Genomic DNA, 23,056 nt, shown 5'->3' with positions numbered 1-23,056 from the left:
CGTTCCCTCTTCCTAGAGAATCCTGGGGGGAACTGCAGGAGATCTATGGCAATGTTCTCAGGGAAGAAGCCATGGCAGTCTGAAATATACTCGAAAAAATGGCATAAACCTGTAGTGTAAAAAAAGTCATTTACTCAAAGTAGTCAGGGGGAAATGGCCTGAAAGATGCATGTTTGTGGTGGTCAGTGGAGAGAGGGTATCAGCTTTGGTTCTCAGCATCACCTTAAAGGTAAAGGTAAAGGGACCCCTGACCATTAGGTCCAGTTGCGGATGACTCTGGGGTTGCGGCACTCATCTCGCTTTACTGGCCGAGGGAACCGGCATACAGCTTCTGGGTCATGTGGCCAGCATGACTAAGCCACTTCTGGCGAACCAGAGCAGCACACGGAAATGCCACTTACCTTCCCGCTGGAGGGGTACCTATTTATCTACTTGCACTTCCACTTGCTTTTGAACTGCTAGGTTGGCAGGAGCCGGGACCGAGCAACGGGAGCTCACCCCGTCGCAGGGATTCGAACTGCCAACCTTCTGATCGGCAAGCCCTAGGCTCTGTGGTTTAACTCACATCGCCACCCGTGTCCCTCAACATCACCTTAACCTGCAGTAACTCTGCCCATCTTGCTCAGGGCACCGTATTTTTCTGTGTATAACATGCCCCTGTGTGTAAGATGACCTGTATTTTTTTGGGGGGGGAAGGGGGGTTGCCCAGGGTTGTTGAGCTTTTCTTGGGGGGGGGGGTTGCCGAAAATTGTTCACCCACCGGACCGGCACTGACAATTGCACCTGCCGCCAAAGATACCAATTGTCTGCCCGCTAGCCGCCAGCAGCCGCAAATCACCTGCACAATTGCGGCAGCAGCAGCCAATCAACAGCAGGCCTTGCCACAGCCACCAATCACCTGCCCTATCACCGCTGACAATCTCCTGCTCGCAGCTGCAAACAATCGCCCACCCCTCCTTCAGCACTATCCGTGTATAAGATGACCCCTAATTTTTAACATTATTTTATAATAATAAAAATGGTCTTATACACACATAACTACGGTAATTATTATTTAATTTATGCCCTGCTTCATGTTTTGTAAGAAATCTCTTGTCGGTTTACATGCATTTCTTGCTTAGAGGCCATGCTCACCTCTTCGCAATGCTGGGACCCTCCCAAGGAAAGAGTTGCACTTGCTCCTTCAAAGCCATTTCCTGCCGAGTTGGACTGCAAACCACCGAGCCTCATTGGTGGGATAGTTTTACATGAAATGAAAGATTTGAACGAGGCAAGAGCAACACAAAGAAAAAAAGCCGCTCCAGCTTCTTTACCTTCCTGCATCTCAATGCTCCCTTGGCCAGGGTAGCATTGCCTGGGATGCAGTTAGGGCACCACCCCCCACAGGGTTCACTCTCTGTGTTTTCCTTTCCTTGAACTCTCACCCAGTTTGGACTAATTGTCCCATGATGCTTTCCCCTGTGCTTGGGCCAGGAGTTGCAGAAGACTGAATAACTGGGATGGGGAGGCAAAGGCCACAGGTGATTCCTGCTTGCCTCCCAAGTACAGAGAGCTGGGTCGATCAAAAGAGACCCCCCTTATCTCAGAAACCACCACCACCACACACACACACCCCGGTCAAAGTAAGCCCTCTGTCCCCTGCTCACGACAGATGCAGACGTCATCTCTTTGTCAACGTCTTTCAACCTTCGTGTTGTGTTTACACGGAACGAGGGCCAGGCTGGCTGGCTCTGCAGCTGTGTGCAAGGCAGTGAATCCTGCCTGGCATATATAAAAGGGTGCGGCAGCAGGGCACCTACAGGAGCCAACCACGAGGAGACCAGTGCCAAGCATACAGGTAGGAGGACACAGGGGGAACAATCTTACCATTTGGTAGCAGCTGAGCAAAATACCTGAAGGAATAAGGTAAGGCAAAAGTGGTTACAATCTGGCATGTGAACTTTGGGTTCTAAGCAAACAAAAGTACACCTTTCTGATCAACCAATTCCTCAGTTTTTTAAAATTGAAATAAGGGATAATCAAGCAGATGAACTTCATCTTACAGCCTGGAAGGAGCATTATTCATACTCAGCCGAGTCTGACGGCGGAGGAGATCCTTGATTGCTGTGGTTGCACAGCTAACATGTCCCTTTAACGCCTTGTTGCAGAATCCTCGCTTCATCATGTGCATCAAAGCTGCCCTCCTAGCAGTGCTGCTGGCCACCTTTTCAGGTTAGGCTCTTTCTAATAAAATAATAATAATAATAATAATAATAATAGTAATAATAATATACAGGTGCATTTGGAGAGTGGGGAGGTTCTGGGTTGTGTTAGGGACAGCTCGGAGACCTCTGAGCATGTGTTTGTGGGCTACAGCCTTAACACAGTGCTTACAATGCTCTGCTTCTAGTCACAAGTCCCAATCAGAGCTGCTGGCACGGTGCCTAATAGATTCAGCTTCTGGACACCTGGGCACAGAGGGTCCCCCCCCCCCGGAGACCCCTCTAGCAGCTACATTAAAGAGCAGGAACGACCCTGAGCTGCACAGGTGACTTCCCTGGTTGCTTGCACTGTTGTGCAACATTCTCAGTATGAGAATCCAGCAATGTGAGAGAACTCTGTTGGTTGGGAGTGGGTTGGCTTTTCCATAGACTGTCTTCTTTTTGTCCTTTCCTCTTTGCCTCATCTGCACAGCGTCTCCAGCCAGTCTTCAGCAGAGCCACGTCTGGGACTACTTCAGCCAACTGACTCGTGATAAGGGCAGCACGGAGCAAGCCCAGCAGCTGAAAGGAGGGCAGGGGGTGAAGTGAGTCTGATTCACTCTAAGCTTATCAGTACAATTGTGTACTTTTTCATTTCTGACATTTATCATCCTCCTTTTCCCTATTTTTTTTATCCTCACAACAACCCTGTGAGGTAGGTTAGGCTGAGACAGGTGACTGGCCCAGGGTCACCCAGTGAACTTCATGGCTGAATGGGGATTTGAACCCTGGTTTCCTAGGCGTGGAGCCTGGCACTCTAACCATTACACCACACTGGTTCTCACAGAACAAAGGACACAACTTGTAGGTTTTCTACACTATCCACCCCTCCATTCCCTGATTTGTAGGGGAAGGGGTGGGCAGGGCCGTCTTAAGCACCTCTGGCACCCTGGCGCCGGGGTGCGACGGATCCCTCCGACGCCCCCCGCCCCGTTTCCCAGTGCGACGGGTGGGCGGGCAGGCGCAGCACGCAGCGCTACTGCCGAGGGCGCTGCTGCGCGGAAGAGCGGCCAGCGGGCGGGCGCAGCTGCGATGCGCCCCCCTGGAGGGCCGGCACCGTGGCGCCCTGCGCCACCCAGCCTGGCCATAGGGCCGGCCCTGGGGGTGGGAACCATTGTGGGGAGAGAACATCTGACATATTGGCAGAAGAAAGCAAGTACAGCCAACAGAATTAGCCCCTGATCAGGCCTAAGGAAACTGTGCTGGGAACATTGATTGAAATGGGGTCCTGCTTGTGGGTTTTCCAATGGGGCCTCTGGCCTGTCACTGTGAGAGCAGGATTCTAGACTAGATAGGCTTCCATTGACCTGACCCAGCAGCCAGGATCTTTTTATTTTGTAAGATTATATCCTGCCTTTCCACTGTAACATCCTGGAATTGCACATCTGCAACCCACAGCTAGAGATGGTTCTCGGGGTAAGAGGGAGGTGAGGGGGGTTCACCAGCCTTTAATATTAACTAGCGAGGGGAAGGAGTCTCCCCTATTGACCACTGGTAGAGGCTTCCCCTATTGTTTGGGCTCCCAGTGCAACATGCAGGGGGTGACGGTGATGATTGATTAATCGCCTTCTAAACCACCATCTCAAGATAACTAAAAACAGCTTAAAACACAAAAACAACAAATACGTTTAAAACAAGATGAAAACCTGCTTGCTATTACATTGCAACGTATTTATTTAATCATTAATTTAACTGCTTGCCTGGATTCTGAGCAGTGTTGTGTGGAACATATACAGTGGTACCTCAGTTCTCGAACGTCTTCGTTGACGAATGTTTTGGAACTCAAATGCTGAAAACCCGGAAGTAAATGCTTCCATTTTCAAATGTGCCTCGGAAGTCGAACGGCTTCCACTGTGCGTTTCTCAATTTCCTCAATGAAATTTGCAGGCCACCTTTTTCGAACATTTTGGAACTTGAACATTCTTCTGGAACAGATTACTTCCAAGAACCGAGGTACCACTGTACTTGCATTCCTGTTTGTCTGTTTAATGAGCACCAGTCTTGGGGGATTTGTGATGACAACTGAGAAGAGGCTAAGAGTGGTGAAGAGATGCCGGCTGGAGTGTGGATCAGTCGTCAAGCTGAAGCCATAAGGAACAGTTACAGGGGGCGGGATTGGTACGATCCTAATAATGGGCTCTCAGACTCAAGACTATATTTTCAGGTCTGTGTCCCCTCTGCAAATGTGTGCATTCTCTCTTTTGTTCAGAAACGTGAAGGAAAGTCTCCAAGATGGAGCCAACTACGTGGGAAACGTCCTTGAGAAGTTGACCCCAGGACAAAGGAGATTCCGACCCCAGTTCTACCAAGACGCCGATGGACTTCGGCAGATCATCCAGAGGGAGGTCGAAAGCCTCCGGAGGAAACTTTCTCCTTATATGGATGAGGCGCACCAAAAAATCAGCCAGAACATAGAAGTTCTCCGTCTCCGCCTGACTCCCCTCACAGAGCAGCTGATGGAACAGGTTTCGCTATGCGCAAGAGAATTGCACCAGCATTTCAGGCCCAACCTCAACGCAGAGGCTCCGTTGGTGGAAACTCCAGGTGCGTTCCAGAAGTTTACAGCCTCTTTTGCTGAAAAGGCAGCTACCTTTATTGACCAGGTGAAGGAGATCTTCCACCCATATGCTGACAGGTTGGCAACTGAGATCCACCGTACCATGGAAGAACTCCACAAAAACACAACACCTCACACTGCAGTTATGGGCCAGCGACTCAGTCAATATCTACAAGAATTCTCTGGCAAGCTCACCCACAATGCGAGGGTTCTGCACCTCCAGATTGAAAGGAACCTGGAGCAACTAAAGGTGCAGCTGAGCCTCCACCCCAGCACTTGGGTTGCACATCCTTCCCACAGAAGCCAAGAAAACCACCAGCTGTCTGTGGACTCCTACCTGGAAAACATGGCTCAGGAGGTTCAGGAGAGAATTGAGGAGTTCAGGAGAGGTACAATCCTTCAGATAGACAACTTCACAAGGACCACTGACAGGGAGATGGAAGAAATGAAGTCCAAGCTCTCTCCCACACCCTCATACTTGGAAGAGTTCCAGGAAAACTCCACGCCACTGGAAGACTTGCATGCCAAACTAGACTCCCTGTGGAAGGATATTTTCCAGAGTCTCAATGAGCCAAGCACCAGCTTATATTGAAGGCAAATTAGGCAGTGGAGGCCTCTTTGAAATAACCTGCTTTTGGGGTGGGGGAGATCAAACCCTTCTGAGCAGTAGTGGTTTCCCTAGACTGCCACATCAGACTTTAATGGTTGGGACCTATTTTGGGCACGTTGCTCCTCCTGTGGCTTTTATTCTCCTTTTCAAAATTACAGGACCGTAGAATTATTGGATACAGCTAAGTCGAATACATCATGTCTTGTGGTAAACAGTATTTTCTCCCCTCTCCTTTTCTCTATTATTTGGTAGGGGATAAACATTTAAATAGGAGGCCACAGCCATGAGAGCAGTGATGTGGAACCTTCACATTGCAGGCATAATCACACACATCCCAATTAGGTCCAGGGCATTTTTGGGTCCAAACCATGCCCACCTGTCCATCACCTGACAACCTATGAAGTCACCAGCAGTTCCGCCTTTCCAGACGCTGGTTGCAATTCAGTACTTTTTTTGAACTTGGTACCTTGCGGTGACAGAAAAAGGCACAACTGTGCCGAATTGCAACTTGAAAAGGAATCATTGGATGCCAGGGGGCTGAGGGTGGGGCTTACTCACCTATCAAAGGTGGCAATATAGCAGGTGAGCGAGTTTTGAATCTGGCCCAGTGGGTCAGATCATCCAGTTCCTCACCCATGCAGTTGAGTTTCCTGAAGGTTATGCTAGGACAGGGTGGTCCAAAGTGTGGACCTCGGCAACATTTGACACCCAGTCAGCCTTCCCAAAGCCACGTAAGCAAGGTGCTGGGCTTTGGAAAGCAGATGTGAGGGCACTAACAGGGTCTTACAGTCCTCCTGACTCCTTCCCAAAGCCTAGTTAATGCTTCCCAGCTTTGGGAAGGAGGTGAGAGGGCTCCAGGACCCTGCCAGAGCCCTTGTGCCTCCTTCCCAAAGTGCATCTCTTAGCCAGCTTTGAGAAGGCAGCATGGGGAGGGGTGTGTGTGTGAGAGGGGAGGGAGATCAAATTTTGGCCTTCCTCTCTCCTGTGTGGCAAGACAGTGTCCGTCCCACGGCTTCTGTACACATGTGTCCCAATTGGTACGAAAAATTGGACCTCCCTCTGTTAGAATGATTAAGACCTGGCTCCCATCTTAATTTTACTCATGTTTTAAGAGTGTTAGGAGGCTGCTTCTGATATGGAGTACCTCCTTGAATCTCCTCTTAGCGGAACATTTTATCCCCCTCCCCTTGCCCCGGCAATGTTGATGATTAAAAATCCTACCACTGTTTTCTATTTGATGTATTGTACTTTTATTGTGGGGAACCCAGGTGGCTCTGTGGGTTAAACCACTGAGCCTAGGGCTTGCTGATCAGAAGGTCAGCGGTTCGAATCCCTGTGGCGGGGTGAGCTCCCGTTGCTCGGTCCCAGCTCCTGCCAACCTAGCAGTTCGAAAGCACATCAAAATGCAGTAGATAAATAGTACAGTAGATAAATAGGAACCACTACAGCGGGAAGGTAAACGGCGTTTCTGTGTGCTGCTCTGGTTCGCCAGAAGTGGCTTTGTCATGCTGGCCACATGACCTGGAAACTATACGCCGGCTCCCTCGGCCAATAATGCGAGATGAGCGCGCAACCCCAGAGTCGGTCACGACTGGACCTAATGGTCAGGGGTCCCTTTACCTTTTACTTATATTGTAGGTATATATATATATATATATATATATATATATATATATATATATATATATATATATACTGTAGTAATGCTGTAAATATATATTTTGTAATAATATGCATTCATGTTGTTCACCTCTTTGGGGGCCTCTGGCTAAAAAAAGGTGGTATATAAATAAACTTCACCCTACCATGCCATGTTTTATTCATGAGAGGCTACACTCTCGTGTTCACTGTGCCTCCTCAGTGTAAATTTTACTCACTTCTGCATTCACTGTAAATGCACCTCTGGGCAGAGAAATTGCCACATCAAGAGAAGCACTGAAAACTGAAACCTCCAAAGGCTTATGTTCATCATGTGAGTACATGGTGGTGACTTTGCCTAAACATTTTTGCCATGCTTAAAACAAGGTTCAACCAGCTCCCATGATACCCAACTTTTAGCTGCTATGCTTAGTAGGAGCCAGATAGACTGAGAGATAACAATGAATGAAACTACTGCCATTTGCCACTTCTGATGCTCCATATATCTAAATACATAATTTCTCCTGCCCTTTTTATTGTATTAGATATTAGCTGAACCACTATGAAAAGCAGCTGTTTTATTACAGAAAAAAATCAGAAACAGACTGGAAAGAGAAGTTGCTGAATTGGAACTCATTACCAAGCTTACAACCATGGAGCCACCTGGGATGAACAAAACACAGGATTCTTATCTCATTGTGCATGATCAAGCTTTTTTTAGCGCCTCAGCCCTTGCTACCCCTCCCGCAGGACCAATTGCAGTCATCAGCAGTCGTTAACAGCCATCTACAGGTTTACCACTCCCATCAGCCCATCACCCATTCCCAACCACCCCCACCACCCTCTGTATATACATAAGGGTCTGACTCTTCTGTTTCAAGTGTATCTGAAGAAGTGTGCATGCACACGAAAGCTCATACAAAAAAAAAACACTTAGTTGGTCTTTAAGGTGCTACTGAAGGAATTTTTTTATTTGGGTATTGGAATGTCTAAGGGCGACTCCCCTATTCTTCCCAGCCTAATTGATGGAAAGCAGACCTTCAGGTGAAAAGAGAAAAGAGAAAGACAATATAAGAAATATAATAGACATTTTGGAGAGGTTGGAGGTTAAAATAAATACTAAAGCGATGCTAATTTTTGTGGATGCAGAGAAAGCCTTCGACAATATTTCTTAGAACTTTATGAAGCAAAATTTAATCAAAATGGAGGTTGATCAGAACTTTGTTAATGGTATTAATGGCATTTATTCTGAGCAAAAAGCTAAAATTATTGTAAATAATGTGGTCTCAGAAGAAATACAAATTGAAAAAGGAACTAGACAAGGTTGCTAAATATGATAAGGAGAGATGATGGTGTTAAAGGTATTACGGTAGGGACAAAACAGTACAAGTTAAAAGCCTTTGCAGATGATCTAGTTTTAACTTTACAGGACCCTGAATACAGTGCAGTAAGGGCACTGCAAATAATACAAGAGTTCGGACAAGTTGCAGGTTTTAAATTAAACAAAGGAAAACTAAGGTATTGGAAAAAAAATTAACGACTCAGGAAAAACATGCGGTTGAAGAAAGTACAGGATTGAAGTGTGTGAAAAAGGTGAAATATCTGGGAGTGAATATGACAGCAAGAAATCTAAATTTATATAAGGATAATTATGATAGGTTATGGAATGAGATTAAAAGAGATTTAGATATTTGGTCAAAGTTGAGATTGTCTATGATGGGCAGAATAGCTGCTGTCAAAATGAATGTATTGCCAAGAATGTTATTTTTATTTCAAGCTCTCCCGATTGTTGACAAGTTGAAAAGATTTCAAGATTGGCAAAAGGCATTGTCCAAATTTGTCTGGCAGGGGAAAAAGCCCAGAATTAAATACAAACTTTTAACAGATGCAAAGGAAAGGGGCGGATTCTCATTGCCAGACTTAAAAATTTATTTTGAAGCTGCAGCCTTTTGTTGGTTTTCATTGGACAATGCAGATGTGCTAGATCTGGAGGGCTATGATAATGTATTTGGTTGGCATGCATATTTGTGGTACGACAAGGTGAAAGCCCATAAAGGTTTTAAAAATCATATTATAAGAAAATCATTGTACAATGTGTGGATAAGATACAAAGATTTGTTAGAAAGAAAAACTCCCAGATGGATCTCGCCTCTAGAGGCAAAGAAACGTAAATGGTTAAACATGGAGGAGAACTGGTTGAAATACAAAGATATTTTGTTAGAAGTGGAGAACCAATTTAAGTTAAAACCATATGATCAATTGAAAGATAAATTAGATGATTGGTTCCAGTATGTACAGATAAATGAAGTGTTTAAAACTGATAAAAAATTGGATTCCAGACAGAGAAATCAAAACTGGAAACAGAATTAATAGAGGCAAAAAGTAAAAATGTGTCTAGAATGTATAATTTATTGCTGGAGTGGCATTTGAAAGATGAACAAACAAAGTCAGTAATGATTGAATGGGCTAAAGATATAGGATATAATATTATGATGGCGGATTGGGAAAGGTTGTGGAAGAAGGGAATGAAATTCACTGCATGCACTGTTTTAAAGGAAAATTTAATGAAAATGATGTACAGATGGTATTTGACACTGGTTAAATTAGCTAAAATGTACCATAATTGTGACAACAAGTGCTGGAGATGTAAAGAAGAGGTAGGATCCTTCTACCACATGTGGTGGACTTGCCCCAAGATAAAAGGCTTCTGGGAAATGATTTACAATGAGTTGAAGAAAGTATTGAAGAATACATTTTCGAAAAAACCAAAAGCCTTTTTACTTGGTATAGTTGGGGATGAAATCCCAAGAAAAGATGTCAATTTTTTTATGTATGCTACTATGGCAGCAAGGATCTTAATTGCGAAATATTGGAAGAAAAATGAATTGCCTACTGTAGAAGAATGGCAAATGAAGATGATGGACTTTATGGAACTCGCGGAACTGACAGGAAGACTCCGGGACCAAGCAGATGAGATGATGGAGGAAGACTGGAAGAAATTCAAATTATATTTAGGGAAATATTTTAGAACATAAAAGACTGAGTATCTATGGGAATAATTTGTTGTTAAGGCATTAGGGAAGAATAAGATGGGAGGAAAAAAGATAAATGAATTAAATTTAAAGGAATGAGGTAAAAAGAGAAGGAATAATAATATGATGATTAATATTTGAAGCAATGAACAAGAAACTGCTAAAGACGATTTGAAAAGGAAAATCAGTTAGAAGGGTTTTGGGGAAGCACAAGAAACAATGGTTGTAAGAGTTGAATTAAGTTGATATTTGTTTAAATGTATTTTTATTTTCATGTTTCTTTATTTGTATTGTATTGTAATTTTTCTTGTTACTTGTTCTTTTTATTTTTCTTTTAATATTTGTTTTATGTGTGATGTTGATGTGTATATAAAACCAATAAAAATCATTTAAAAAAATAACATTCCTTTTCAAAGCCTTTGGCTAATTAAACAATCTGTCCTTTTAAACAGCGTAGGGGGAGTGTTATTTTTTCTTGTTACTTATGATATGTATTTTTGTGATTCTTGGATGGGTTGGTGGTATAGAAATGTAATTAAGGTGGTATAGATGTATTAAGGTGGAATAGAAATGTAATTATTTTTTAAATGAAAAAATGGACTAAAATTGCAGAACAGCTGAACTTCCAGGTTTCAATTGCCTTCCAATAGTTGCTAAACAAAGCACAAAATATTTACCAAGCTCTGCTTTGGTTGCCACAAAGAGGACTGCTTCATCTAACACTTCTGTGCATGCACGCGGGGTGAAACCCGGTAAAATATTTCCGGGTTTGCCATGCGTGCATCCCGAAGTTTATGTAACCAGAGGGGTAAACGGAGGTACGACTGAATATGTGTGTGCGTGCGCATGCATGTCTGATCAGTATGAATCTGTGAACAAAGCTTTGCTGCTACACTTTCTGCATCAACCCTGGCTTCCTTGTCCTGTATTGTAAATGGCTTTTTGACTGTAATAAAGTAACATTTCCACTGGGTCTGCCGCTTGTTTTGTCTGAATCTGCAGTCTACCACAGTGCAAAGGGAGGGCTGAACACTCTGGCCCAGGCATTAAACTTTAAGCAGACACCCACCCCATACATGCGCACGCACGCCCACATGCCTCCAACTGGAAGAGCTTGGTTCCTGGATCAGGTCAAAGGTGGACCTGTCTAGCTAAGCACTCAGTTTCCCACCCACACTGGGCATGCGCAACTCTTTAGGATGTCTGCAAGCAGCTCCTCCCCAGCTAGTGGTATCCAGAGGTAGACTGCCCCTGGATCTGGAGGTTCTATCGAGTCCTCTCATGTCCCAACGGCTTGCAGCCTTGCCAGGCTCACCTCGGCAAAGGCTCGACTTGTCTCCCCAGCCGGCCAGGCGGTTCCTGGTGGTGCCTTTGCCACCGGACTGGGAGGGGAACGCCTCCTTTTGAGGTCTAACCGCCAGCGGGAGGATCTAGCAGCCTGGCTTTCCAGTACAGCAGCCATGCAGGCAGAAATTCCACCCTGGGGTTTCTCCCCCGTTGAACTTCTGCCTGCCCGCTGGCCCTCTTATTGAGTCGAGCCGAGGCCTAGGGAAAGCCCGCGAGGCCCGCGTGAGAGTACCACGCACTGATTCGGTCACACGACGCCTGTGACGTCACCCGAAGCCGATGCCCTCTTTCCGCGCCCACTTAGGCCGCGGGATCTGGCGGTGTGCGTGAGAATGCGCATGCGTTGAGTGGAAGTTCCGGGTTGCCGGAAGCGTGCCTGGGTCGCTGCTGCTGCTGTTGCTGCTGCTGCTAAGGGAAGCATGTCGGCTATCGGGACCCTGGAGCCTGTCCGGGGCGGCGGGGAAGCGGCCCCGGCGATGTTCCGTCCGCTTAGCGCCGATGACGTGGAGCAGCTGCCGGACGAGATCGAGTCCCTCTGCATGGACTGTCACTCCAACGTGAGCCTCCCCAAGATGCTAGTCCTCACTCTGCTGGTCCCTTCTCTCTCCCCGCCCCTGGCTGTGGGGCCTCACCGTCCTCCGGGGGTGGTGGGACACTTCCTTCCCCCCGGGCAGCTTCTTAAGAGGGGGACGAGAAGGTTCTCGCGGGGGCTTGCTAGGACGCAGGTTTTTCTTCTTAATGGCAGTAGCCTCTGCCAAGATGGAGACCCCGCTCCGCCGCTTCCATCGCTTCCTTCCCTATTTCTCCTCTCCTAGGACCTGCCCCTGGAGAGAAACCCCTTCCTTGTGCTGGGCGACCCCTCTCAGGCCTTGCTTTCTTGGTTTCTCTCTCTCTCTCCCCCCCCCCCCTGCCTCCAATCAGCTGCCCTCTGGGCAGGGACGTCTCTCCCTCCCAGAAAAACCCACCCATGGTGCCATAAAGTTTCTAAACATCATTATTAAATTTCGGGTGGGGAGGGGGGATAGGTGACTGTTCTTCGTTCTGTTTGGAGTAAGCCCATTGGACATAGCACCCCTAAGTTAGTCATGCCCATTGACTTCAGCGGGTCTCCTCCGAATTGGACTATCATATACAACCCTCATTCAGCACTGGGGTAATAGGAGCAGGTAGCGTTTGTTTGGGATAAGGCATGTCTGTTACAGAGCTTTGGTGCAGAGGGGGAAGTTGTGGTGTCTTTATATAAAGGGGAAAGGTGCAAAGTGTGACTGTGCAGCAGCCCAGATGTTTGGGATGCTGAGCCCTTGCAGTTGGGCTTTATTCTTCTTTTCCTTACCTAGGGGGTGACTCGGTTGTTGCTGACTAGGATTCCCTTCTTCAAAGAGATCATTGTCAGTTCCTTCGCCTGCAATAAATGTGGCTCGACCAACTCAGAGATCCAGTCGGCAGGCCGGATCCAGGATCAAGGTGTATGCTATGTGCTGACTGTGCGTAGCAAGCAGGTGAGTGGGTTTGTCTGCTCCCCATTCCCCTGTGGTAGCTTAAGGACCTTGGATTTTGCTTTAGAAGCAAATTTGGCAAGTTTGAAGATTGGTTTTGGCACCATCCCTGCCCGTTTGGATCCACTGCGTCACAGAACTGATTCGCTGTAAAGCTGATCTGGCTTGAGAAACCACAATTGGCAGAGAAGTAAGCTTTCAATCAATTAAGTGTGCTTTCTTACAATACAAGGGCAGCATAGTGTGTGCCTGCAAGTGGGCTGGGCTGGCTGCTGATGTCATGTTGCAGAAATCACGGACTAAAGAAATCCAGATTTGAGGTCCCTCTGTGTGATCTTATGTTATATAAAGATTTAATAGCCACCTTTCCAAGACCCAAGGCAGTGTAGAAGCCATAACCCAGATTACATCTAGAAAACCACTCAATCAGTGCCAGAAACTTACTGTGCCATTCCAAAAGAGATGCCTTTTACACCCTTCCTCCAGTGCAGAGTTCAAAAACGCCTGTGACCCCCAGGTTGCATAAAAACATAACATAGGCATCTAGCAGGGTTTGGGAACCGGATCCAGCCAGCAGCCAGATCCTTACACATTCCCCCCCCCCACTCCCCATGGGCCAACTTTGACAGGTGCATGGGGCCACCCACCTGTCAGTCACCAGATGTCATCATGTCAGGTGACCTGTTTTTCTTTGCCCAGACAGTTTTCAGTCAAACCATGCGGGCAAAGTAAATGGGTGTGTGCGCTCTGGATCGGAACTTGGGTCCAGTTTGTCCTTTAGAATTAACTGGTAACTGGATGGGGGGGGGAACCTTTAAATGTGTGACATCCATGGCAGTGTTTCATACAAACATGTAGGGCCAGGGGTTGGTCTCTTTCCTGTAACACTGAATGTTCTTTGAAAGTGGAATCCTGAAACTGGAAGGGAAAACAGCTGCCTTGCTCTTTGGAAGAGATACTTTGGTGACATCTGTTTGCAAATACCTGAAAGGCATTTGGGTTTTCGTGCCATTTGCTGTGGGGTAACTTAACAGCCACCTGTCTCCGTTGCACATTTAAAGGTTGGCTTTGCTCAGCCTTTTATCTCTGGTTACCAGGGAGGGATAAATGGTAACATGGGTACAAGCTTCTAGGAAGAGGCAGAAGGAATGGGGTGGGCTGGAGGTGACTCAAAAGGCCTCTTTCCCCACCCCTGCTCTGGTTTGGGTTAGTTGGGGGGAGGTGTTATCACTCAGCTTGTGTTTCCCTTTAGTTCATGTGTGCTTTGGGCTTGTCCTTGTCCTCACCCAACCAGGTGGGCTGCCGGGTTTCTAGACTGGTATAACCTGTAAATCATTCTCCCCAGGATATGAATAGGGAAGTGGTGAAGACTGACTGTGCCACAGCTAGAGTCCCCGAGCTAGACTTTGAAATCCCTGCTTTTTCTCAGAAGGGAGGTGGGTATATGGTCGTTTCACTATGTCTTGGGGCAGCTGGTCTTTGGGGATGCAAGGAGCTACTAGCACATTCCTGACGACCTGTTCCGGAGGAGGAGCTGCTGTTTGAGGGTGTGAAAAGGAACATTTTCCACTGTGGGGCTTTTAAAGGGTGTGTGGAAGGGGCAAATGTTGTACTGGCTTGAACAAGAGGGCTGGAAAGCCCCTTGGTCAAGCCCCCTGCCCAGTCAGCCTATAGAATCCAGATCTCCACTAGATAACTTCCTGCTTTCTGAGAGTCTGCTCTCATGTTTCTCCTGATCTGAGTAACATGAGAATTAACTGTTGGGCTGCTGGATCAGGCCAGAGACCCATGTCATTTAACATCCTGTTCTCAGAGCAGCCAAACTGATGCCTCTGGGAAGCCCATAAGCAGGACTTGAGTGCAAATGCAACTGGCATGCAGAGGCTTACTGCCTCCGACAGCAGAGAGAGAACGTAGCCACTGCGGCAGGTAGCCACGGAGAGCCTTCTCCTCCATTAATTTGTCTACCCCTCTTCTAAAGCCATCCATGTTGGTGGCTGACACTGCTGACTGCTTTCCAAAGTAGTGGTGCTCCTTGGTTAAATCACGGGGATGCCAGCTCACCCTGTGTTCTGTGCACCCGCAGTGGTTGCCAGTGTGCGAGTTCCACCTGCTCTTATTTTCTAAGGGCGGCTGGGGTGGGGTGGGGAGGGCAGTGGAATTGATGGGGGTACAAGGCAGAGAAGGAATTGTGTTGCCAGGCTGCCTTTTGAAAAGCAAAAGTTGGGGCCTCCCTACCCTGTTCTACCCAGTCTTTGGCTCACTGTAGAGCAGGCATCCCCAAACTTCGGCCCTCCAGGTGTTTTGGACTACAGTTCCCATCATCCCTGACCACTGGTCCTGTTAGCTAGGGATCATGGGAGTTGTAGGCCAAAACATCTGGAGGGCCGCAGTTTGGGGATGCCTGCTGTAGAGGATCTGGTTGCTGGCAGGATGGACTGATATCAGTCCATGAGAGCCAGCAAAAGAGCCAACCTCGTTATTTCTAGAAATAACAGTCACTTTTGCGTGCCAGTGTGGAAGAATATAACTGGTGGGATGTGGACTGCTGGGTAGTGATGTGTCTGCCCTTTCTCTATCCATCTCTCACTAGCTCTTACCACCATTGAAGGGTTAATTGAGAGAGCCATAGAAGGATTGAAGCAGGACCAGCCATTCCGCAGGGTAAGTTGCTTGCAAAGGCTCCGCAGGCGGGAGGACTTTCTTGCTTGTATGGGCTGACCTGTCATTTAATGGAGCTTTTGGGTCATCTGTCTGGGGGGAAAGATGCATGTGTTGGAGACATCAGCTGCTGAATGATTTCTTGCTTATTGAACAAGATACCTGGCATTGGCAGTTGCTATGGCAGTGCTCACTGCATGGCCAGAATATTAAATGAATTTTGGGCTTCTTTAGGTTTAGAAGTCACCCTTCGGGAAGCAGAACTTGAGAAATGCCTAGAAGCACTGAACTCCCTTTATTTGGTTTGGACAGCTCTTTCGCACTCCTGTGAGCTAGTAAATCTGGTCCCAAATATTTCTAGCAGTATTGTTAAAGGCCCCAGAAGTTCCGAATATGGGTGGCTAACACCTTACCTGCCCCCCCCCTTTGGTAAACAAAAACTCACTTGTTAAATATGCCTGGCAATAACATGCAGCAAGTGATGCTGGACAAATAGCAGACAGCTTGGTCCTAAAGCAGAGGATATAAGGCAGCTTTCTCTGTGCTTGTTTGTTTAAAATTCTTTGCTGTAAAGCAAAGAACGTTTGGTTCTCCGGCTGTTGCTCTCATCCTCCCTGATCATTGGCCCTGCTTGAGTGCAAGGGGTGAGGGGAGTTGTGGCCTGTGGTGTTGGATTTTAAGTGTGGTGTTGGGCTCCCAAGTTCTTCTTCCAAGCTGTCTTGGATAATAGAGGCTAAAAGCAACTGCTTCTGTTTTCTGGACTCAGGAAACCCACCCAGACGTTGCAGAGAAGATCGAGGAATTCATCTGTAAACTGAAGCGCTTGAAAGATGTGGATTCAACCTTCACTTTTGTAAGTACCACCAGGACAGGGCTGCCTTTAGGGGGGTGGGGAGCTCTGGCCTATACAGTACTGGCATGCACCCAACTGTTCCCTGCAGAAGCAAACAGAGGCTATTAATGGCTCTTCCCTTCCACTTCCCTTCTCTCTGCCAGATCCTAGATGACCCCTCTGGCAACAGCTTTGTGGAAAACCCTCATGCCCCACAGAGGGACGAAGCCCTGGTGGTGACCCACTACAGGAGAACTGCTCAGCAGGCTGCTCTTCTTGGAATTGAGGTAGCACGAGTTGGAGCGTGTCTGGGCTCAGTGGATTCATGAAGGCTCCGCAACTTAGTGTTTAGGCAATGGCGTTCTAGTTCATGTGGCACTTGACCTTTGAGCCGTGCTGCAGGTCCTAAGAGTGTGCAACAGACAAATTCCAACATCTCTGTTCTTTCTTAGGCTGAGGAATCCAAGGAGGACTTGGCTGACTCTGTGGACGACCTAAAGAATGAAGTGAGTACCTTGAGGTTTTGGCAGAGTCTTCTGCGCCCTCTGGAGGGTTCCTGTTCCCAGCAGGGGTCATCCTACAGAAAAGGACTTAGAATCATAGGATTGTAGAGTTGGAAAGGACCACAAGGGTCATCTCGTCCAACCCCTTGCAATGCAGGAATCTGAGATCCAGAGTCTCATGCTCTACTGACTGTGCCCCTCTCCTGTATTCCAGGTGCTGCAGTTTGGCACCAACTGTCCCGAATGTAATGCTCCAGCCAGTACAAACATGAAGCTGGTGCGTATCCTTTTGAGTCTGTGAACGAGGAACATGTCACATTCCAGTCTGGTCATGTGGGGCCAATAAAGTGCGTGCGTGCAGATGCATTGCTCTTGGCCAAAGAGCGCAGTTCAACCAAACATACCTTATTCCTTTTTTTAGTGGTGGAGGAACTGTGTCAAGGGTGGTTTGGAGTGCTGTTCTAGGGCTGGGAGATCTGACAAAGCAAAGAAGTGGGTCTTGCATATGTATCAGTAAAACAGGTATGTGAGTTTAGCTGTTTGCTGGTTTCCTTGACTTCTCCTTCTCCAGAGATTCCTCATTTCAAAGAAGTCATTATCATGGCTATGAACTGTGATGCTTGTGGCCACAGAACAAACGAGGTGAGAGGCTTTTGGTCTGGCAGGGTTGATGTTTCCTTGGATGAACTCTGTCCGGGTTTACAGTTTTCCTACTTGTCCACAGGTTAAATCTGGAGGAGCCATAGAGCCTTTGGGGACCAAGATAACCCTTCATGTGACTGACCCATCAGACATGACAAGGGACATCCTCAAGGTGTGGTGCTGTTTTCTTCGTCATTGCCCATTTCTTGCAAATTTCTGCCTCCAGAAACTAAGTGAAATGTCCTCCTCCTTCCGCAGTCCGAAACCTGCAGAGTGGAGATTCCAGAGCTTGAATTTGAGCTAGGAATGGGAGCCCTGGGTGGGAAATTCACAACTCTGGAAGGATTGCTAAAGGATATCCAGACCCTGGTGAGTTTTGTAATAAAATAAATGCATATCCTACCTTGGAAGGTAAAGCCCTCACAAAGCGACTTGCACTTAATGAAAAAACATATTGGAAAGAAGCTGTTAAATTAAGAGCTGGGGGGGTGGGGAGAGACACCTTTAAACCTGTAGGAATGCAAAACAAATTAGAGTTGACTTGTTGGCTGCAATTCAGCTGGAGAAATGTCCTTCCTCTAGACCAGGCATAGGCAACCTTGGCTCTCCATATGTTTTGGAAATACAACTCCCATAATCCCTGACCACTGGCCCTGTTAGCTAGGGATCATGGGAGTCGTAGTTCCAAAACATCTGGAGAGCCAAGGTTGCCTATGCCTGCTCTAGACAGATGTGGGTCTTGCCAGCAGGTGTTGGTCTCTGGAGGGACAGGAGACAGGATTCATGTGACAGACTGGGAAGATTGAATCTGCTGGATGTGAGCAGAGTCACTGACTGGCTTAGGGAGGGGGATATGCTTTTGAACAGGGACTAAATTCTGACTCATCTCTTACAGGTGGCAAAGAACCCATTCACTCTGGGGGACAGCTCAACATCAGACAGAGCAGAAAAACTCTGTGCCTTTGGCAGGAAGCTGCAACAGGTTTGGTGTCTCTTTATGCCTTTAACTCAGCATTCTCTGGTATTCTGTTTTTCTGTACATTTTTTTTTACTGTAGTTCGTAAATTTTAATTTTACTGGATTTTATGGTGTTATTGATATATGCCTACTGATTTTTAGTAAATGGGATGCGGGCGGCGCTGTAGTCTAAATCACTGAGCCTCTCGGGCTTGCCAATCAGAAGGTCGGCGGTTCAAATCCCTGTGACGGGGTGAGCTCCTGTTGCTCAGTCCCAGCTCCTGCCAACCTAGCAGTTCAAAAGCACGCCAGTGCAAGTAGATACCTAGGTACCACTCTGGTTTCCGTCAGTGTCCTGTGCACCAGAAGCGGTTTAGTCATGCTGGCCACAAGACCCGGAAAGCCGTCTGTGGACAAACATGACTCCTGCAGCCTAAAAGTGAGATGAGCGCCGCAACCCCATAGTCGCCTTTGACTGAACTTAACCGTCCAGGGGACCTTTACCTTTTTTACCTACTGGTTTTTAGTTATGTTTCATATTTGTGAGCTGTTTACTGTGTGAGTTATATTCTTTAGTTTCATTGGATGTCCAGAAGTTCTGTCATTATGAGAGAAGGAATTTTTTCCTCTGTCTACTTTCAACATGCCATGAGTAATTTTATACATTTCTTTAATGTCTCCTCTTATTCACCTTAAATTCTGTAACCTTTCTCTATAGGGGAGTTTCTCCACCTCTTTTTGATGATTTTGGTTGCCTGTGTTTTTTTTTTTTACTCTTTTCCTACTCTACAATACAGTGGTACCTCTGGTTACAAACTTAATTCCTTCCGGAGGTCCGTTCTTAACCTGAAACTGTTCTTAACCTGAAGCACCACTTTAGCTAATGGGGCCTCCTGCTGCTGCTGCACTGCCAGTGTGCGATTTCTGTTCTCATCCTGGGGCAAAGTTCTTAACCCGAGGTACTACTTCCGGGTTAGCAGAGTCTGTAACCTGAAGTGTTTGTAACCCAAGGTGTTTGTAACCCAAGGTACCACTGTACTTGTATCTTGCTTCTCGAATGCCTTGGTACTCGTACGTTTTGGCTCCCGAACACCGAAAACCCGGAAGTGTTCCGTTTTGCGAATGTTTTTCGGAAGCCGAACGTCCGAAGCTCCTGCAGCCAATTGGAAGTCGTGCCTTGGTTTTTGAATGGTTTCAGGAGTTGAATGGACTTCCAGAACCGATTACATTCGAGAACCAAGGTACGACTATATATTTTTTTGAGGTGGAGAACTCTGCACAGTATTCCAAAAGTGGTCACACCATAAATTTGTATAATGGCAGTTTTATTTTCCTTTCCTTTCCTAGTGATTCCTAGCATGGAATTTGCCCCTTTCACAGCTACTGCATACTGGGTTGACACCTTCATTGAGCTACCCACTATAATCTCTGAGGTCTCTCTCTGAGACTGCTAATATCGAGTGGTAAAAGGTAAAGGTAAAGGGACCCCTGACCATTAGGTCCAGTCGTGACCGACTCTGGGTTGCGCTCTCATCTCGCATTATTGGCCGAGGGAGCGCGTATAGCTTCCAGGTCATGTGGCCAGCATGACAAAGTCGCTTCTGGCAAACCAGAGCAGCACATGGAAACGCCGTTTACCTTCCCGCTATAGCGGTTCCTATTTATCTACTTGCATTTTGATGTGCTTTCGAACTGCTAGGTTGGCAGGAGCTGGGACCGAGCAACGGGAGCTCACCCCGTCACAGGGATTCGAACTGCCAACCTTCTGATCAAGTGGTATATAAGCTAAATAAATGATGAGAAGGGCATTTGGGCTCTTTGGCTTGATGCTCGTCCTGTACTTGGGCTAATTTTCTGGCTGGGTCAAGAGGCTGTGAAGCCTTCTCTGATGGGCATCCCTTTTCTGTTTCTCTCCAGGTAGTTGATGGACAGTTGAGGATACATTTTGTCCTGGATGACCCTGCAGGGAACAGTTACCTCCAGGTACAGTGAACTTGGGACGGAAGAAACAAGGGACTGTTTAGCAGATCGTTCTGTAGCAAGTGCTGGCCATGTTGGTTCCTGAGAACAGGAAAGTTCTGAGAATGGCCCATTTAAAAAAAGACAGGCTGTGGTGTATGCATGTGTCTGGCTATTGAGTTTCAAAGTGCTTGGGGAGAAAGAGCGCAAAATGATGGTGATGATGAGACACCTAAGATATTGACACTGCTGAGAACAGGCTAAGATGGCACCACCCAGGTGCTATGTGACCCAGCTCAGCACCCGGGACAGCAAGGGAAGAAAGGGCAGAGTCATTTGACAGAGCTGGAGACCTCCGGACAGTGGAGGATGGGAATGCTGGAGGAGCGGAGGTTACAACAGGGGTGTTTACAGGGCCACAGAGGAGTCTGTACCTTCCTTATCCATGTCAGGAACAGGACAGAAAATGGCTTGAGCCAAGTTGCAATCTTCTTGGCTTTAGTGTTCCGGATTTTGAGGATGAGTGGGGTGTTTTGAGATTGGGAAAAACCTCGGATATCCAGGTGCCTTCAGACATAATGCCGGAGAATCCAAGCATGCTTGTGCTCAGGCCCAGCTTTGCATGCATTGAAAAGAATTCAAGAGAGAGAGAGAGAAGTGTATATAAGTCAGAGATGGGACACCTGGTGTTCTCCAGATGAATGTTGGACTCAATTCTCAACATCCCAGACCACCTCCTGTGCTGGCTGATAGCTCTCATCCACATGCATGTTCCATGTAACTGATCTCAATATACACCTGCTCTAGATTTGGCCCTTGCACAAGCCACGTGACCCCTTTCCTAAAATGAGCTAAACAGGGAGCAGGCCATGGTGCCCTTCTACACCCCGGACTCCCCAAAGCTGGTGATTCATTCCTTGTGGGCTGTGCAGGGTGGGTTTCGGTGTCGTATCCCCGTATAACACAACCGCCTCTTGCTGCTCGCAGAACGTTTACGCTCCTGAGGAAGACCCGGAGATGCAAGTGGAGCACTACGAGCGGCGGTTTGAGCAGAACGAAGAGCTGGGCCTCAACGACATGAAAACAGAGGGCTACGAAGCAGACGGCTCTTCCCAGCGGTAGCAGCGCCACACACAGGCCAGGACAGCGTTGTGCAGAGAAAGATGAACAGTTGCGCCTGCCTGGCGAAGGAAGGGTCGTCTTGTGACTCTCTGGATTGAATTTGACCCATGGAAAGCTGCTAGCAGGGCTTCTCATAAAAAGCAAAAGCATTGCTTCTCGTTTGAGGCTCATTCTGTTATGGCACAGGTCATCCTCTGCTTGATTTACTCCCCCAACTGGCCCATCGAAGTTAGATGCCCAGGTATATCATTGCCCAGGATCTTCAGCACTTGGTTCTGTATTGAGTGCTGCCTCCTGCATGAGTAGTGTCTTGCATTTTCACTAAGGGAGGCAACATAGTCAGTCTTCTCTTCTCCCCTGTTCCCTTACGGGTGTTTGGTTTTTTTTGCATTTTCCCCCCTCCAGAGCAATAAAAGTGAGGTGTGTGAAAAGACAACTCCTGCTCGCCCTCTGCTAAAGTCACTCTCCTCTTGGGAGAGAAATGAGGGATATTCAAGTCCTGAAGAACAGTAGGGATGTAATCGACCTTGGCTCCCTCTTAAACTAAAAGCTGGTACCCAACCTTGAAAGTATCATTTTCTTCACACAAGCAGCGCTGATTATCTCTGCTTCGCAAGGGTAGGGGCTTTTAAGTATAGTCTGCTTTCCTCTTCATGTGTTAGCTAAGGCTGGGCAATTTTGTCTAAAAACTTGTCAAGGCTGAGATCTGTCCGTTGCACACTTGTAATGGGGTTTGTATAAGGTAGTCCTCTCCATCTTGGCATAAATTGGCCTTTGCCAGGCTGAAGCTCTCCAGCTGTTTTGGATGATCATCCTGGTGGGTGGAAAGGGCAGCTGATGGGAGTGACTGCTCAAAACATCTTGAGGGTACCAGGTGGACAAAGGCTCCTGCAAATTACGGGGCTTCTGAAGATCTGTGTCTGTGATCATATTTTCTACCTGACGAAAGGTGTACATGGAAATGTTCTTGGCTCTCTGGCCTGTGCTGCAGTGGGTAGAGAATACCAAACAGGAATGTGTTGCTGGATCAGACATACAGTACATATCCTGCTGTCCTGTCCCCCCCCCCAGTGCCTCTGGGAAACCCACAGTCAGGAGGAGGTGAGGGCAGCAGCAGGCAATCACTCATATTGCTCTGTTCCTGGGATGTGGAAGCCTCCCAGCCTGGCAATAGTATAGCTGGCCTGTAGGGTGCCAACTTCAATAAAATATTGGAGGGCCAGGTAAGCTCTGCCCCGCATTACAAGACGTGTCACACACACATCATTTGAGTGGCAACGCCCATCAGCTTTGGGGCCCCCTGGTTCCCTCAAATATAGGAGTTGGCTCCAATGCATCCCTATGAGGGATCCTAAGATAGGCGGTTGGTCTGCACCTGCCTCTTCTCTCTCCACTCCTCTTTTTGACTGTGTTACTACGGCAATCTCTTGGGACTATCCCAAAGCAGTGGATTAAAATAG

The 23,056-nt window shown here is 47.3% G+C and overlaps 2 protein-coding genes across 5 annotated transcripts; both read left to right on the top strand.

Annotated features, from left to right (window-relative positions):
• Positions 1-1,691: 1,691 nt before the first annotated feature.
• On the top strand, positions 1,692-5,399 carry APOA5 (apolipoprotein A5). 4 transcript variants are annotated; one of them, XM_035140154.2, is made up of 4 exons: positions 1,692-1,837; positions 2,045-2,211; positions 2,674-2,785; positions 4,450-5,399. In XM_035140154.2, the coding sequence occupies exons 2-4, from the start codon at positions 2,163-2,165 to the stop codon at positions 5,387-5,389; spliced, it is 1,101 nt and encodes a 366-aa protein (XP_034996045.1). In that variant the 5' UTR covers positions 1,692-1,837; positions 2,045-2,162; the 3' UTR covers positions 5,390-5,399. The 4 variants fall into 4 exon arrangements, with proteins under 4 accessions (XP_034996045.1, XP_034996048.1, XP_034996046.1 ...); XM_035140157.2 differs by having other exon boundaries at positions 1,713-1,837; positions 2,148-2,211; XM_035140155.2 differs by having other exon boundaries at positions 1,743-1,905; positions 2,148-2,211.
• Positions 5,400-7,100: 1,701 nt separating this feature from the next.
• Positions 7,101-21,748, top strand: ZPR1 (ZPR1 zinc finger). The gene is made up of 14 exons (XM_035139838.2): positions 7,101-11,981; positions 12,762-12,923; positions 14,266-14,356; positions 15,514-15,584; positions 16,348-16,434; positions 16,578-16,700; positions 16,866-16,919; positions 17,131-17,197; positions 17,488-17,558; positions 17,641-17,730; positions 17,817-17,927; positions 18,454-18,540; positions 20,433-20,498; positions 21,462-21,748. Exons 1-14 carry the CDS (start codon positions 11,844-11,846, stop codon positions 21,594-21,596), a joined length of 1,353 nt encoding a protein of 450 aa, XP_034995729.2. The 5' UTR covers positions 7,101-11,843; the 3' UTR covers positions 21,597-21,748.
• The last annotated feature ends 1,308 nt before the right edge of the window (positions 21,749-23,056 follow it).

The sequence above is a fragment of the Zootoca vivipara genome, chromosome 15 (genome assembly GCF_963506605.1).
Source record: "Zootoca vivipara chromosome 15, rZooViv1.1, whole genome shotgun sequence".
Classification (NCBI taxonomy): Eukaryota; Metazoa; Chordata; class Lepidosauria; order Squamata; family Lacertidae; genus Zootoca; species Zootoca vivipara.
Note: the sequence above shows the minus strand (reverse complement) of the source record. Positions and strands in the feature narration are given on the sequence as shown.